This window comes from Bradysia coprophila, chromosome II (assembly GCF_014529535.1).
Source record: "Bradysia coprophila strain Holo2 chromosome II, BU_Bcop_v1, whole genome shotgun sequence".
Lineage (NCBI taxonomy): Eukaryota > Metazoa > Arthropoda > Insecta > Diptera > Sciaridae > Bradysia > Bradysia coprophila.
The window spans coordinates 297119-316296 of NC_050735.1; the positions used below are offsets into that span (position 1 = coordinate 297119).

The 19178-nt window shown below is 34.1% G+C and overlaps 1 protein-coding gene across 1 annotated transcript in view; it reads right to left on the minus strand.

The window, feature by feature from the left end:
• LOC119076707 (tyrosine-protein phosphatase Lar-like) overlaps positions 1-19178 on the minus strand; it is a 130792-nt gene that overhangs the window by 88383 nt on the left and 23231 nt on the right. The window contains exon 2 of the mRNA XM_037184031.1: positions 10731-11208. Within this exon, the coding sequence (XP_037039926.1) occupies positions 10731-10803 (73 nt within the window). The 5' untranslated portion in view covers positions 10804-11208. The remainder of the gene's footprint in view (positions 1-10730; positions 11209-19178) is intronic.

The window sequence follows — 19178 nt, forward strand, 5'->3', positions numbered from 1 at the left end:
TCAAAATGTGATATAGGGTGGATAAACTAAATTTTGGTTTTGGTTACATTTTCTCTTGGTTTTTAATTATTACATCAGGCTTCTAAATTAAGAGTACCTTTATGCAATATAAACCGTTTGAGTTTGAAAAAAGATGTTTTGTATCAGTGAACGATATAGGAAAGCGTTCAGTACGTCTCAACATTCAAAAGAACGTAAAATATAATTGTACATTTAGCCACCCTACGTCCGTCATCGCTTCTATTGTCTTCAAAAACATATTAGGGCAATTCCCGATCCGAGTTTAATTTTTTATACTCGAGTATAAAAGTTTAAAGTTTAAGATTTTGACATTATCGCATAAATTTGATGATTGTTGACTGAAAAATAATTACCTTTTTAGTCCATGAATTTTGGCAAACAAACTGCCTGTGTGTAGCAAATGATCTCAGGAGTCCGGTTAACTAATTAGTTTTTCAATTGGACAACTATCTTGCGAGCGATAAGAGTTTGGAAAAACGGAATTTACATATTGATCACCTCATGATTTCAAAGTCTTATCGCTCACAAGGTATTTGTCCAATTGAAAAACTAATTAGTTTACCGGAATGCTGACATCATTTGCTACACACTGGCAGTTAGTTTGATCAAAATCCGTCGACTAAAAAGGTAATTATTTTTCAGTCAACAATCATCACATTTATACGATAATGTCAAAATCTTCAACTCTAAACTTTTATACTCCAGTATAAAAAATTAAACTCGGGTCGGGAATTGCCCTATTGTGTGCTTGTCATGATATGTATCAGACGTTTGTTTATTTATGTGTCTCATCTAAAATGCTGGCCAGCATCATTAAATTCAACGGCAAAATTGATCTAAATGTTAAAATAATTGTGAATAATAGTGAAGTTAATGTGGTTTTGTTTTCTCTTCATAAAGGAATTTGCATCAGTTCGATGTAAAGTGCGGAGCACCATTAGAAAAAAAAAACTTGTCGCTGAAGAATGATCAAAAAGTTGCTGGACGCAGTAGCTACAATTAATGCTTTACAGGATATAGAATAAAAATTAAAGAAACACCAAGAGCCGTCCATTTGAAATCTTCACAATCATCATTTCAACTAAAGGCTTTTTTTTAAACGAAACGCAGATTCGGAACATTCTTTTTCGTTAAATTACAATTTGGCATAGGAAATAAATTCAACTCTTTGTATAAGTGAAGCTCATGATTGAGCTCAATCATGAAAACAGAATCTGGTCAGGAATAAGATAAGAATATGAATATATGACGAACTTCAAAGTTCCTGATTTATAATCCTGAGATGCCTGCTCATGCAATTATGCGATTTACGATTTCCAAAGAATTTTAATATCAACTTTTAGACAAAATAACAATTTCCAAGTCTGTTTTCTATTTGATTTATTTGATGTATTTCCGACCTCGTTCTAGGGTAATAAAATTTTCTTTGGATTATTTGTAACTTCATGAAAATATTAAGATGGAAAACCTCAGAAACATTCACATAAAAATTATGCTTTCCTAACTAATGTTGAAATAGCCTTTTTGCACTCATTAGGAACTTAGGAAAATAACTACTGGGCAGTCGAGACGGTTTACTTGTAGTCCGAAATTATATTTTGGCTTCGTAGAACACAGATAAACACAAGAGAGAGGATCTATGATATGCAGTACATACTGTCCCGTACAATCTTTTTCTAAATAAAAGTTATAGTCAAATCGACAATATTGTATTATTTAGCGATTTGTCATATTTTGGAGTTTCTTCACACTTTGGCGATTTTTCTTGACAATTCATCATATTTAGTTGATTTGTTAAATCATCAAGACAAGTCTCAGAAGTGTGAAGAAACGCCATAAAGACAAATTTTCAATTCTCTATGATCCTTGGAGTTTCTTTACTCTTTGGCGATATTTCTTGGTTTTTCTTCACATTATGGCGATTTTTCTTGTTGATTTAACGAATCAACCATAATGATGAATTGCCAAGAAAAATCGATAGTGTGAAGAGAAGAAGAGAAAAACGCCAGAGTGTGAGGAAACGCCAAAGTGTAAAAATACGTTTTTGAAATGTCTCTACATTATCTTTCGTAAAATGATAGTGTCCTCGGGATCTTTCGTTAAAGTATGAATTCCTTAGGATCGAACAAGATGCCGTTACCTGACGTAAAATAAGAGTTTTCTTAGGATCGAACCAGGCAGCATTTCGTAACTTTTATAAAAGGATAGATTCACTAGCTTCGAACAAATAACGCCTTTTAGATAAATTTCGTAAAAGGATAAATTTCAAAGGATTTGTTTAACCACCACGAAGAATCGCCAAAGTGTGAAGAAACGCAACAAAGACAAATTTATCATTCTTTGTTTTTGCCGGCGTTTCTTCATCCCTTGCCAATTTTTTATTTTTGGCGATTCTTCATGGGAATCATGATTAATGACGGCTACGAGCTTTAGCGAAAACGAATGAGATGTTCCGATCCGAATCTGCGAGCGAACTTCTGTTTCGTTAAAAAAAAGCCTTTAGTTGAAATGATGATTGTGAAGATTTCAAATGGACGGCTCTTGGTGTTTCTCTAATTTTTATTCTATATCCTGCAATTGTAGCTACTGCGTCCAGCAACTTTTTGATCATTCTTCAGCGACAAGTTTTTTTTTCTAATGGTGCTCCGCACTTTACATCGAACTAATGCAAATTCCTTTATGAAGAGAATACAAAACCACATTAACTTCACTATTTTTCACAATTATTTTAACATTTAGATCAATTTTGCCGTTGAATTTAATGATCAAAATTTTGCTGGCCAGCATTTTAGATGAGTCACATAAATAAACAAACGTCTGATACATATCATGACAAGCACACAATATGTTTTTGAAGACAATAGAAGCGATGACGGACGTAGGGTGGCTAAATGTACAATTATATTTTACGTTCTTTTGTATGTTGAGACGCACTAAACACTTTCCTATATCGTTCACTGATACAAAACATCTTTTTTCAAACTCAAACGGTTTATATTGCATAAATTTACTCTTAATTTAAAAGCCTGATGTAATAATTAAAAACCAAGAGAAAATGTAACCAAAACCAAAATTTAGTTTATCCACCCTATATCACATTTTGAAATCGTGACTGCAGCGCCGTCATTGCGACCGCTGAGTTAACTAAATTTAAATTTGTGGATTCCATTGTTGTGGGATAAAGTGTGGGTTAAATAAGATTAATACCTTTGGAAAACCCGAAAACTAAATTTCCTCGACTGTAGGTCGCGGATCAACAAGGTTTTTTTAACAAACGAAATTTCGACCGCCAATATAAAATCGGCGGTACAATATAAACAATCCGTTTCTTCGGCGACATTCCATGATTTTCAACAGAGATTGTATAGAAATATGAACGTTCGCGAGCTTTGTTAACGTAAGTACAAGATGCACTTAATGACGATTCTTCTTCTTCTTCTATACGTAGGTTCTTCATTCATGCGTGCATTTGTACATACGAATAAAGAACCGACGTATATGTAGAAGAAGAAGAAGAATCGTTTTTTCGAATCTAGTACCTACGTTAACAAAGTACGCGAAAGTTTAATTTTCGATGATGATTCCACGTAAATGTCGTGTTGTTTAATTAATTTTATATTTTATACACAATCTCCGTTGAAAATAATGGAAGAAATGAAGTGTTTATATTGTACCGCTGATTTTATATTGGCGGGTGAAATTTGGTTTGTTAAAAAAAACCTTGTTGACCTTGAATTTTTCTAATTAGTGTTTTTTTGACTACTAATAATACTCAAAATAATCCCATCAAAACATTTTTTATAAAATCCATAGGAAGGCAAATCACTTTTTTTGACGAAATGCCCCCCTACTAAATTCAGAAATTCAAGTTTTGAATAATAACGTATTTGAATAATGAAGGCTCAAGAAATTTTTTTAATAAATGACTTGGTAAATGATTTTGTTACGCTATAAACCTATTTTTTGACATTCGTAAATATCAATCTTTCTCTTCTGTTCGAAAGTTAGCACTTAAGGAGCACACGTTATTCCACGAACTTTGTCATAAATGTAGCCGGCGAAAGAACTCAGCCTCGATGCTTGTGAGAAAAAGGCACTGATTAAGTAAATCCACGCAATCGATTCTTAACACATTTTCAAACAGTTTGCTCAAAAAAAAAAATAAACAGCTTTTCCTAAGAAAAATTTCTCACTTTTAGTTTTCATTCGCATACGAAATCATGAAATGAAAAAACTGAAGTCTGCAAACAAAGGATAACAAATTTGACGTACACATGTGTAGTACTAGTTGCGTTTTAACCGCTTTTGAGCGAGACAGTAATGACGTATTAGTAAAATTGACTATGTTGCTACCCTTAATTTTAATAAGCTTCTGTCAGACTGTTGGGTGTCTAAATAATATGCGACAAAAGCCCATCTGCCGGAAACATAACTTTTTCTTTCAAAATATTTATTCTTAGAATTATAGAATAGGAGAAGTTTGTTCAAAAATGAAATGCACAGTTTTTAGTATTTCGAGACAGTTGAAAATTTCAATCTGTCAGATAGTAAAGGATGCGTTTAATTAACCGGCGCATTAACAGATTCGAAATTTGAATGGTTTTTTCCACAGCTACAGATTTTTGCATGTTAAGTTTCTTACATTTTTTGCAAATAGCATTTTAATAGTAGGAAATTTAGATTTCGTCAGAAGAATTTGCGAACGGAAAAATGTAAATTTATTTTTAGTCTGAGTATTGTTCTACATCTATAATTTCTCTTAGATCGTGTCTTTATTCAAAGAAATCGATGGTGTTGTACAGCGGCTAACTGTTAAAACCCAGCCACTATTGAGAATTTTAAATAAATCCAAACAATCCAATCCACAATACATTCCATAACTTTTAACAGTTGTCAAAAATACTATAGCTGCATATATTAGCGACTCTTTTTCAAATACCGAATAAATTTGCTTCAAGTCAAGTTCAATTTTTGCATTGATCAACTAGTTTTGGTGATCTTTCTAGTAATTATTACGCACTACATGGGAATCATAGAGTTGAATTAACCTATAATTAACACACATTTAATAGTTGCTTTTCTTAAATATTCAATGCACAAAACTTATTCTACAAAACCAGTCCACTGAGCCAACATACATGTTCTATTGAAATTTCAATTGTCAAAATAATATCGAAGCCATTGATTTATGATGACGAGAAGGTACATTCATCTCTCAGAAATTTTATTTTTTCATTTCTTTTATTGTTTTGTTTATTTTTACGAAATCCTTTTCATTATTCATGATAACTCAAAGTAAATACAAAAACATAAAAAGTAATGAAAAAGTAAAATTTCTGCGAGATGAATGTTCCATCTCGGCATCATAAATCAATGGCTTCGATGTCATTTTGACAATTGCCATTTCAATAGAAATGTATGTTGGCCGAATGAACTGGTTTTGTAGAATAAGTTTTGTGCATTGAATAACAAAAGCAACTATTAAATGTGTGTAAAGTAGAATTTAATTCAACTCTATTCCCATGTAGTGCGTAATAATTACTAGAATGATCACTGAAACTAATTGATAAATGCAAAAATTGATCTATTCGCCTAGTCGGTTGGACTGTAGAGGAGCCACATTTTTTTATAATTGTTGACATTTTTTTTCCCTGATGCTTATTCGTGTTTATCGTCACTTCAAGTGCTGACTGCTGATAAAACTTCTTGTAAAAAATTTGCTAAATGTATGAAGCAGACGGTCTTTCTACAGATTTGAGTATTCAAAGATCATCGATTTGTTTGAATAGAAACACGATCTAAGAGAAATCATAGATGTAGAACAATACTCAGACTCAAAATAAATTTATATTTTTCCGTCCGCGAATTCTTCCTACGAAATCTAAGTTTCCTACTATTAAAATGCTATCTGCCAAAAATGTAAGAAACTTAACATGCAAAAATATGTAGCTGTGGAAAAAATCATTCAAATTTCAAATCTTTTAATGCGCCGGGGAATTAAACGCATCCTTTACTATCTGACAGATTGCAATTTTGAAATGTCTCGAAATACTAAAAACTGTGCATTTCATTTTTGAACAAACAGTAAGTCTTACAATTTCCTAACAAATAATTTACAGAAAAAAAACTTCCTTCTTGAACATTTGGAAATTACATTACCACACAACAGTATTAAAATACGAGAACTTTTAAAGTTCAATTTCACAATACTGATCAACTGAACATTAATGTTCAGCAAGACAGTACAGTGGAGACGTACGATGTTATAAGATAGCTTTCCCATAATGTCTTCCAAACACAAGTACTGAGTTGGGACATGGGTAAGGTGGTGGACTGGAGTGTCGGAGGTCCCGAGTTCGAATCGCACGGACGGACGGCAGTTTCTTTTTTTTTAAATAAGTTGACGTAAATAAACGTACTAAATAGTTTAAAGATGAAAATTTATGAACTCTGAATAATATTTTCTGTACAACTTTTATTTTTCGATGAGACAACCAATGTTCGCCCAACTGTACATTGATACAGCTGTACTGTAAATATTACTGCTACGTTAACATAATGTACTTGTCCCGAATTTGTACAGTACATTCGTACAACGACTACAGCTGAGCTGGACAAAATTTTTATAGGTGTGGTACACTGAATAATATCTATTGAATGCAACAACTTTTGCACTTAGTTCTCATTCCATAGCAGGCGTTGCTTTTTTTATTCTATCAAAAATCATCATCCTGTTTTTCCATTATTAACGTTTGATTGAATTATAGGATATAAAGCCCATATCATCAAATCACACGAATACGTGTGCTCTAGATAAACTTCATATATACGGGATCCATAAAAGAAATTGATTTCGTCCCTGAAGGCACGTCAACATCAGCTTTTTTTCTATTTTTCATTTTTTTCATTATTTTTTTTTCAATGAACTCGTCGCTCTTCCGTTTGTTATCTGTATTTTTTGACATTCACCTTATTCCTCCTTTTCCTGTTGTATCTTTACAGATTACTTGATGTGCTACATGTATATATAATAATCCCATAAAATGTTCCGAGTTAACCTTCCGATTGATTTATATTGATTTATATTTTTCTTTTCGTATACTTACACGTACTTTTTTCAACCGGTTTTTTTTTGCTTCCTTTTCTCTAATGACATTAGGTGATGATAACTCATTCATCAAAAAAAAAATCGTTTTAACCATCTGTATTTGACAGAAATAAATAAACTCTTGACACGTACCATTTTTACTAATAATACGAGAACTCAGCACACATCCAGCAGCTCAAGTTCATCTGTGTAATAACAAACAAGTAACCACATATATTTTATGTCCCTAGATTGTAAGATATGATATAATAAAATGCTACTTCAGAGGTTATAAAGCTTTATCAATCATGTGGAAGACTGTGCGCTGCTCAGTTTAGGGAGTGTTTCGTATTTCATAACAGAGCTTTTGTCGATGAAAATAAAACTGACGCTGATTGGTCAAAGTAATGAATCAAACTCTTCCTTCAAGTTTAATACTCTTATGCTCACGCAAAATGTACCATTTGTTTCGCTGGTTGTCACTATATCAGCTAATCGGAATCGGAACGAGAGAATTCTTTTAAGACTTCGGTCGATAAATTTCAGGTCAGGTATTTTTTAAGAGTACCTGAACCTGAGCAGAGATTTTTAGAAATTTTCATACAAATTTGTAAAAAAAATCAGGTTGAAAATCATCTCATGATGTCCTAATTTCTATGTTTCAGGTTTCAAGTGAGATCGAAATTTACGAAATTAGGTTTCATGTGAAAACAGGTTTCAGGTCAAAACGGATTTCGGGTCAAAACAGGTTTCGTGTGAAAGGTGTGAAAGCAGGTTTCGTGTGAAAGCCGGTTTTAGGTCAAAGTAGGTTTCAGGTCAAAACGGGTTTTCTGTCAAAACAGGTTTCGGGTCAAAACAAGTTTCAGGTCAAAGTAGGTTGCAGGTGAAAACAGGTTTCTGGTAAAACAGGATTTGTGTCAAAACAGGCTCTCTGTCAAAACAGGTTTTAGGTCAAAGTAAGTTTCAGATTAAAACCGGTTTTATGTCAAAACAGTTTTAGGGTCAAAACAGGTTTCGAGTCAAAACAGGTTTCGGGTAAAAATCGGTTGACCTGACCTGTTCAGAGCCTTAATTTAATGTATTAAATTAAATGACATTAGTGCACCGTATCGAAAACAACAGTAATACTTCTCCGATTCGTCCTGTAAGAGCCACTTCATAAATCTTACGATAAATCGAAAGAAAATTCTGAACCAATGCCACGACATATACACCAGAGCTTAGAAAACTCACTTCGTTGCACGGGCCGTTCCAAAAACACGAACTCAAATCAACCCGAAACGGAAAATAAGCAATTTGAAACTGAAATTTATTTGACATCATTATACGTCAACCTATTCCCTGTGAAAAGCTTACGAAATTATTTATATGAAAAGTAGCTGGTTCTTTATTAAATATCTTTTGGAATTGTAACCATTGTAATGTAAAATGTGTATGACGAATTGTCGCTGAAACATTAATGTCTTAGGAATGGCACACATATTTTAAGAAGAAAAATTGGAGGGTAGAATCGTGTCGGATAAATCAGAATTGAGAGAATTAGTCAAATCTTTCATTTTAGAATCTGAAGAGATATTTATTCTCGGCGGACTGTTCGTTCAATCTGAACAAATGAAATTGGAAAAACTGAAATATTTGTTAATAATTAGGCTCACATCTTGGCGTGTAACTAATCATTTTAATGGCAGAGGATGTACATGAAATTTCTGTGCTTTTTCAAACTAAATAAATTAATTTTTCGAAGATGTTATTCGTATATTGTGCGACTAGTCACTTTATAATACTTTGGGTGCAACGTACGAATAGCCAAAGTATTTTGAAGTGTTTCACAATTCGCGAACAGCCTCTTCCTTACTAAATTTGGACATTGTAAAATTAAGCATGTTTATAAAGACACTGCGACATTAATCAAATCAACGTTTCTTCTAAATGTCGTGTAGAGAGTTAATTCTTTCCATAAGTACTTGATCACAAGTTGTTTTACTTTTCACAAGGGATTTAAAAGGGGTTTCCTTCGATGTTAGGGACAGTCTACAAAATGTCATATAATAGAATGTTTATGAGTTTATGTAAAGAAGTGCACAATGTGTGAATAGTCACTTTTGACACATCATGCCAATAGACAAAGTATTATAAAATGTCATAATGTACATCTACCTAATGGAATGAAAACCTGCCTGATCATCATTCCAATTAGAGATGGAAAATATTGTAGAACAGAATTTCCATGTCACATTGTTCATAAATCTGATTGTAGCTGCTTCACTTTTATAAAGACATCAACCACTGTCGTATGCTATGAGTTGCCAATTAATTAATTATACCCCCGAGACCTCTCATTCATCCCAAAAAGCCCCGGTTTGAGAGCAATGGCACACATTTTTCCTGCATACAAAAATGGTTTGTTCTGGCACTGTTCTAGTTGAATGCTAGAAGTGTTTTTCCGTAAATATAGCTAGTGTGTGTATGACATCATGTATCTAAGTCATCTTACATCGCAGAGAAACGAAATTGGTGTCAGAATGAAGCTACTAGTACAGTATAGAATGAAATTGAAAAAAAAATTGTTTGAAGTGTTAGCGTACAGATCATTTCTATCTTCTTTGACTCAAAGACAAAAGTACCAAAGTAGCAAAAGTTCTCCTTTTTTACTTTTCTTCAACTCACACATAGAATCTACCTGAGACCTGTAGAGGGTGCATGGCATCAGTTCTCTTTTCTCAATTCTACCTGATAGAGTAGGATTCGGAAATCGGACGCATTTTCCAGCGGACTTTTTTTATATGTGCCTAGAAAGGTATTCGACCGACCCTAGAAGCCAAAACCACTTTCAAAAAAATTCTTCGAAGTTTTTGTGGCTGGTGAAAGGTGACCAAAAACCGAAAACTTGCACTTTTCTTACAAAAATTTCTCCAGTTACACGAGCCGTACAGGGTCGTGTGGGGTGTCATTAGAAAGGTAATAACATGTACTATTGAGCCGAATAGGGACTTATTGGGTTTAAAATTCATCGACACTGAAATATGTGCAGTTGAAGTTTTCAACCGAAGACTTACACTGTTCTTACTGAAATTTCTCGAGATGCACAAAACGTACATGGTTGTGTAGGGTGTCATTTGGCAGGTAATTTACCGTGCTTTTGGGCCAAATAGGGTCCTATGACGTTTGGATGCATCTATGATGAAATATGTACACCTAAACATTTCAACTTCTATTTCATCGTAGATGCATCCAAACCACTTAAGACCCTGTTTGGCCCAAAAGCACATTAAATTACCTGTCAAATGACACCCTTCACGACCATGTACTATTAATAAACAATTTTTGATTTCGTTAAAACAATACTGTTATATTCTCCGTATCATTATGGTCGGAAGAGTTCACATACAATCCATGTCCAGTCCATGTCATTCAACAAGTCCTTAAAAATATTCACACATTTGTGGAATTTGAGCTAATTTCGTTTGCTCTTGCTGTGCAACAATATGACATATGTTCAAAACCGTGTGAGGAACTCATTCGTAGTCTTAGATATGATATCATTTGCATTCGTTTTAGAAAATATTGTAAACAAAAAAAAATTGTAAGAGAAAAATGCAAGGCATGATGGCTATGTACTTACTTGTAAACGTAAACAATCTCATATGCAGTAACATAATATATGAAAATAATATCCATTCCATGTAAGTCTTCATCGTCTATTCGTTTGTTCTATAGATCTCACTGTTATCGAAACGTTAGTTCACTCTTCGATCACATCGACATCAAAAGTTTTATTATCCCTTTGATTCGTTTTTCTGTCGAACCGTTTCTGATTTCAATGTTTTTTCTTTCTTTCTCTCCTTTATTTCACATTCTACACATAAGAACGTTCAAACGTCGATTTTCCTGGAAAGAGTTTGAAACGATGCAATCTCAAAAAGGAAAATTAACTTTCCCATTAAACATTGTAATTAAAAATTTCGCGCACATTTTTCATTAAACTTGTTTGTGTGATGCACATTTTTTTGCTCGTTCAATCAATTATTTGAGTCGTTTCAAATTTCATAGCATTCACTTTTGATGAGATGATATCCGGTGAATTCGGCTGGAAGACGTCTCTGCAAAGGAAATAAGAAAATATTTTTTTACAAAAATTTGTTTCGAATCCACTTTGAAAAGTTTATTTGAAAATAATTCTAGAGGAAGTTTTCATCGTTATCGTAGAAGTTTTGTCACAACTTTTGATATTCAGCTTTAAGATTCTCCTTTACGGGCTAGCTACTTTCAACAACGGGCTTGAGGATCTTCGACACCAAAAGGAAAATAGATTTAAAACTCTAGAAAAATTCCAATAAAAAATCATCAAACGAAATTTGAATGCACACAAACGCAAATTGTCACAATCAAAATCAAACGGAAATTGGGAAAATCCATTTGAAATTTTATTCGCTTTCCAATTTAAAAAAGTCCGTCTGATAAAGTGTAACGCAACACACCCACCCCTAGGACAAAAGACATCTTCCGATCTAATTAAATTGATTTTTTTTTTCTAAAAGTAAATAACTTGACAAAGTTAAGTTCATTACCACTCAGATTCCTCTAATTACATTACAATCAGCCAATTAAAACGAAGAGACAAAAATGTATTTAAAAATTCCCTCCGGCTGGCTGGCAGAAAAAAAAACTTCGGAAAATGTATGTTCCGCTCATTAATATTCATGTGATTTTTTCACATTCAATGTTGCATATTTTATGTCCTACCAATGCGGCTATGGTGACCGTATACATATATTTATTCTCAAACACACACATTTTTCTATCGCATCGGATAATTTGAATAGCTCTTCAATATTATACCCCCATGCCTCCGCATCCTCCGCATTCGTCGGCATGAAACTACAATGGCCTTTTATACACATTGGTTCGTATAAATTCCCTATTATGATGGAAATAGCGCAAAAAAATATCCCAATGTCACCATACATATATAAACTTTGGACAGAATATTTCTGCCTTATTGATTTTAAATGGTTTTCGGTATAGGGACTTTTTCCTGCATATATTCTTTTCTGTGTTCTGTTAAGTGTCAAGTGGGTTCATTCATTTCTCTGATCGAATATTCAAATTATCATGGCTGTGAATATGATAAAGAATTTCCAGTATGTCGACTAGTGCGGATTGCTTCTACTCCATAACGTAAATATTGTTATTTAGAGATGACAATCTTTTTCTTGAGATCGGTCCTCAGTCATTCATTTTGTCTCCGATTGCTTAAGGGGGGCCGCACACTCAAAAAGATCTCTCCGTTTTCATTCCGTTTACTTGACAGATGCGCGCATGCACTTAAACAATGAAGCAGATGTTATAAAAGACGTGACGCTATTGTTTAAATGCATCTGTCATATAAACGATACAATACTTGACAGATGTGTTTAAACCATACTCGAGAGGTGGCATGGTGGCACTATCGATCAAACGAAGACCACAATGGTCTAGTATTTAAGGACCAAAATATGTCGAACGTTTACACCTTAGTTTTTAACGTATTGGCTGCTGACAGCATTTCTTCGGCATGCTATGGAGGATATGGCGGATATGTTACAAGACTAAATTGTAAATGTTCGACGTATTTTGGTCCCTAAATGCTAGACTACAAAAATATATGGGAAACTGGACTCTATGGTTTAAACAATTAAACCCATGTTAGACCACGCTTTTAATAACATTGGATCTATTGTTACATCTGTCTTCATCACACACCTGTAAAGTAAGAGGAGACGTGCACGGAGTCAAAGCGGAGAGGTGTTTTAAAGTATGGTTTTAACTAACACAAACTACTCCGTGTGAGAGTCATGAGAGACAGATAGAGAGAGAGAGTTCAACAAGTAAAAAAAATCAATTTTGTCTCTCACACGGAGTTCTTTTTTGATAAGTGGAAATCAAGCCTAAGAAACTTTTCGGTCACACTTTAACAAATTGAATCAGACAGAGAGATGATAACAGGTGTCGTTGTTTGCGGCGGCCGTGAAGCCAAACGCCATCTGTTATCATTTCTCGGTTTTAAGCGTATTACAATTTGTTTTATCTGCCTAGAACAATAATAATTTCCCACTAATCTCTCCAGATCATTTTTGTTTATCTCGGTATATATGTTCTCGACAGATAAAAAAGTGTTTGCATCTCTTGCCAGATTTGTTATCTTGACGTGTGGTTATTACGGTTCTCGCGTTCGGCTCGACCAGCAATGCCTACAAGTCTCGATAACAAATTTAGCAAGAGAGTCAATTGTTTACCGCCAACGTCTACAATCTCCTCTCCTTATAGCATGGTAAAGTATTTCCATTCCAATTTGATTGTCGCAGAGCCACTGTACTATAGACTCGCAAAAACACACATATGCTAAAGAATTTTATGCAATTTAATGGAAATGTTTGAATTTTTTCGTCGAATAATATATTCTTTACACTTGAAGAGGGATTGATGAAGGAGAGTTCTGGTGTGATATATTTTATTTTAGTCATACGACGTGTAAAATTTGAATAGGCCATCAAATCACAAGCAGTTTTTTTTTATTTTATTATTTCACATCTTTAAATAATAAAGCGAAAAAGCTAGGCAAGCTTATAATGCGTTTTTCTTGAATTTCCAATTGAAAATATTTTTTTTCTTTTATTGGAGACTGTTCGATTTCTTCTTATTGGATCCTGAGGGTAAAAATGATATTTCGCTGGATATTATTTCTTTATTGCAGATCGGATCCTGTTTTTTTTTTCAATATGACATGCTTTATATTCAAATTTTATGTTTTTCGGGTTTCGTTTTTATTGCGCTGGTAAAAGCATTACTACGGCATCGGGAAAATCGTGGTAACTATACGCACGTCGGGTGTTATGTGTATAAATTTTCATGAAATTTATTGTTTCATGGATTTTTATTGTTGTTAAAAAAAATATTCGAAGTTATCTGGCGAGATATCCGAGTCAACCGTTTTAATTCCATCTATACATTCGTCATTATTTGTTTGTTTGCTTTCAGACCAGCTTTAATTATTGTTAATGAAAAGTTTTATTTAGTCAGTAAAAATATACGAAGAGGGTGTTAGGTTGTAGATAAATTGCGGTTGAGAACCTCACTGGGAAACTAAAATTTTCCCTAGCTGGGCTCTCAACAGTGTTGAAGGATTAGAATCTAAAGTTCTAACATTTCGCCCTCCTAGTAGCCCGGCATGTATGTGGCAAAAATCCAGAAACATCTAGGTCTTCATTTGTTAAGCTCTATAATTTAAATCGGAATTCTGACAAGGATTTTTATTGTATATACGTGTTGATAAGTCGGTACCTATTGTCTTTTCTTTGATTGTATTTGAGAGGGTAAATGAGAAATTACTGTCAGTATTTATCCGTATAGACCGTATAGACCGATAAATTCCTCTGGCTAGATGGATAAAGTGTAGTTGATACTACATGAATTGAAGTAGATGCTTCATGAATTGAAGTAGATGCTTCATGAATTGAAGTAGTGACTTCATGAATTGAAGTAGATGCTTCATGAATTGAAGTAGATGCTTCATGAATTGAAGTAGATGCTTCAAGAATTGAAGTAGATGCTTCAATAATTGAAGTAGATGCTTCATGAATTGAAGTAGTTGCTTCATGGAATGTTGTAAGTTCCAAGGCTGTATACTTTGGGGAGGTCACGCAGACCGCCATTTTATTAGATACGCGGGAACACACCACTTCTGATGATTTTACATGTAAAAATTTTCACCACATCATCAAGACGACGAGAATCATCAGAGTAGGTGAATTTTTGTATGAAATCGGCCATTTTATCATCAACTGTGGTGTGTAACCCGCGTATCTGTATCTGCGTGACCTCCCCAAAATATACAGCCTTGGTAAGTTCTACACGATTTATTGTAGGTATGCGTAGCATCAGCTAGTACGTGACGTTCCACATATCAACATTATTACAATAAAATAATATATTCTTCACTCTGCGAGAGTGACGATAATCTTATATTAATCGACGGAAAACATTATTCTAAGCAAAAAGTTGTTCTGCAGAAAGACTTCAAGTTCGCAGTTTTTCTAGAAGTTTTTCTAAACTTTGAAACGACCAGACGATAAACAGAAAATTACGAAAGCACCACGTATTTCACTCAAAAAATTGAACTACCATTTTACTGGACTGGATAGTTTTTTCGATTGTGTAAATTTACACGATCTGCATAGGTTTCTCCTGGTGGGATTAGCTATCATCGACAAACCAATTATTCACACATTCTTGCTTGCTTTTATGGTTTTACTTTTTCATAAAAAAGATTTTGATTCAAAAAAATCATCAAAAAACAAATATTTCCCCCCCCCCCAAATGTAGGCTACAAATTTGCGAATGGTTCATTGCTTTTCGCAGCGATACTTTGCTGAAAAGCATAAATTTGGGCGTTTTTTAAAGACTGGACTATAGTTCACTTTTGATAACATCTTTCCACCAGAATCCTTTTTCAAAAATATAGAACCGCAATAACGACCGCGAATGTGATAGCTTTCAACAGAAAATAGATTTGGTTGATGCATTTTGACCAGCCCTGACCTCAAAGAGAACTGAGCAGTTCATGAAAATTTCGTTAAACTGTTGACTTTTCTCAGATCTGGTCAAACGTCCACAACCAAATCTTCTTTCTGTTAAAAGCCAACATATATTCGTGAATGTTATTGCGATCGTACATTTTTCAAAAGGGTTTCTAATGAAAAGATATCATCAAAAATGAAAGAAGTTAAACGTCGATTCTCACTGGAAAGTTGTCGTTAATTTTAAAATGTCTTTGTTCCAGAGAGATGAAAAGTTGGCGACTGGGACGTCGCTTCGACAGAGAGATGAAAAGTTGGCGACTGGTACGTCGCTTCGACAGATAGGAAACACTGTAGGAAAACTATTTCCATAATTTGTAGCTCGAATCATTGCAGTCAAAAATTATTTTTTTTGTAAACAATAAACCAATTTTTGGAAATTGTCGGCCATTTCTGACATTTCATTTGTTCTACAGAAATGGCCCACATGTTACCTCTATCTGTCGAAGCGACGTCCCAGTCGCCAACTTTTCATCTCTCTGCTTTTTTCGGAGGGACCGCATTTAATTGAGCAAGGTGGAACAATAAATTTTTGAGCACTGCACTCTAGTGATAAGCTTTTAAATGCAATCAGTTAAGTAGTCAAGTCACGTCGGCACAAAAATGTCAAATATTTAGTCGTATTAGGGTCGTACTTTGTAAGCAAAATTGGTTTTATCAAAGATACATATGTGCATTTTAGTGGAGGCATACGTCGAAGGTGTTGAAATGCCGAAAGGTGTAAGTTATACGCAGTATTTTTCCCAATCTTTCAAATTATAATCACAAAAGAAATCTAGTTATTTATGGAGTTCCTGACTCATGGGCCATTCCACAAAACTCACAAAATACCATATCCATATAAAAGCTAGTACCACCGGACGAGCACAAAATAACGAAAACCTATTTTCAATAAAATCCGGTGGAGAAACATTCATTCACATAACACATAACATGTGGACGACATTTTTGGCATGTTACGGTGACAAAGGTGTTGAATTGAATTGAACACATATACGCTGCTGATTGACACCATGAAATTCGTTCAAATCTGCCGAGCGTATTGTGTTGTGTTGTATTTGTTCGGGTCTGTTGTTCAGTCCACTTCTTGGCAAACACATTTAAACTTTAGAAAAATAATTTTCACTTTTAGGATATCCTGAAGGTAAAGTGCTTTTGTGTGGGTGCACATACTGCTGTATGGACTTTAAGAGAATGTTGGAAATTTTGCTTTGTTGGTTATGACAATGTCCAATTAGGGAGGTTAGTTGAAAATGCTTTGTGGCAAGTGTACAAGAAAAGAAATTCGAATTCTTCAAATGAATTCAAAAGACATTGTTACGCCAAGAAATGTTTTTATATGCTTCGTTCTGGGTTACAAAAGAAAAATGTAAAACCACGGGGCGAAAGTGACAGAAATGTAAGAAATATAAAACTTAATACATAACTCTTTCGGCCTCACTGACAAAAAAAGTTTCGAAAAACTCAGCTGTTGCAGGTAACTTTGTCTCCAGGTAATCTACAATAGCTGCCACAGCTGTAACGCCCCATACAAAAAATACAGCCGCGGCAGATAATGTAGATTGCCTGGAGACAAAGTTACCTGCGACAGGTGAGTTTTCCGAAACTTTTTTGTCAGTGAGTCTCAATCGTTACGTAAATAACTGTTTCACAACCCAGGCGAGAAAATGGTAATTTTCTCTCATCGGTTGAAGCTTCGGGAACCATTGTTGTGACGACCACTATTGAAATGAAATTTCCTATTTTTTGAGCACTATTTCACAGAACTTTCAATGATTGACGCTGTCGGCAAGTCGGTCACTTCTGTCACTTCATCGAACAATATTTTCATGGACAATGTGATCAAAAATTCAATTTACTAACAAATGATTTTGACAAGGTAAATATAGTGAGGAGGTAATGTCGTTCAGACGTGCGGCCTAGTACATTAGTTCGATGCCATTGACATCTTTTTTTTAAAATGGTTGACTATGATTTACATGTGTTTCACAAAATATTTTCACTATCTCACAATAGAAGGGATGAGATGGCGTTTGTATCGAACTTTCGTGCCACCGCATTTCTAATTCGGTTATATATGGCATTCGCTCCACACTAAATTTACCTTGGATTTTGATTTTTAAATTTCGTATCTCAAAAGACCGACTCGAAGACAGTGCCATTGCTGATTTATGCGGTAGTGACGATAACAATTTCCACAATCTATTACAAAATTGCTACGTCCATTTCGTACTAATTCATGCGAGCTCAACAAAGCCAATTTTCCAAAATTTCTGTTTAGCTCTTCATCACACACTAACACACAAAATTCAATGACCCAACATTACGATGATCAATTGATTTAAATGGCCCAATGAATTAGATATTTATCCATCCATCCGCACATTGGCTATTCTATTTCAGAACGTTTATTTTTTGGGGGAAAATGCCTTCATGATAATAAATAAATTCCCTTTTATAACCCACTTTTTCGATATTAATCACTCCATTCTGCACAATACGAAAATATCCATTTTATTTCGAAACATAACAATCTGCGTTGTGTGCAAATAAAATTGTATACAAAACACACCGAATGGAAATCTGATACAAAAAGCCCATTCACTGGGGATCTGTTTTTTTTGTTTTTGTTTTTTTTTTTGCAAAAGTTGCCAAACATATAACACATTCTAAATGCCCTTTGAAATAAACAAAAACTAATTAAATAAAGCGTAAAATTTATGAATTCCGTTTGATCGTATCGGTATCGTTTTGTCTGCAAATTAAATGTGGAATGCAAAACGAAATTTTTTTTATGAAAACCGAGCATCTATTTCCGAAGCTCAGAAATAGAAAATGTAAAAATAGAAATTTCATTTCTTTGAAATGGGTCGAATGGCTTGATTAACTCTGAGTAAAAAAGAAATTCATTGTAGCATTTAAAGATATGACGGGCATTTGATATTCATAAATTCAGACAATTTCAATTAGTGCACCCGTAAAAAAACAAGGTTCTGAAAGAACAGGTTAAGACACTTTCGAGTTGATCACTAAGGCGGTGTGATCAAAATTTTCCTGTAGCGCCAACTAGGTTTGGAAAATTTTATATGACGATTTCAACTTAACAAAAAAAAATTGTTTTCAAGTTGACTTTTCAAACAATATACATGTCTGAATTGTCAAGATTTGTGTTTCACCCGCCTTCGTAAGTGTCTTAACCTGTTCTTTTAGAACCTTGTAAAAAAAACTCGGATTAAAGCCATGAAATGAAATTTTGACAGAAAATATATGGAATTTCTGTCACTTTTTTCGATAGCAGGTCAATCTTTAGATCTGTTCCAAGTGCAGGTGCAATTACTGTCAATCGTCTCGTCATCCACAGAGCCATAACTTCAACGCTTTTCTATACATTTTGTTTGGTTATGTTGTCTGTGGATGACGTTTGAATGATGCACTCGGAACAGATGATCCTCGAT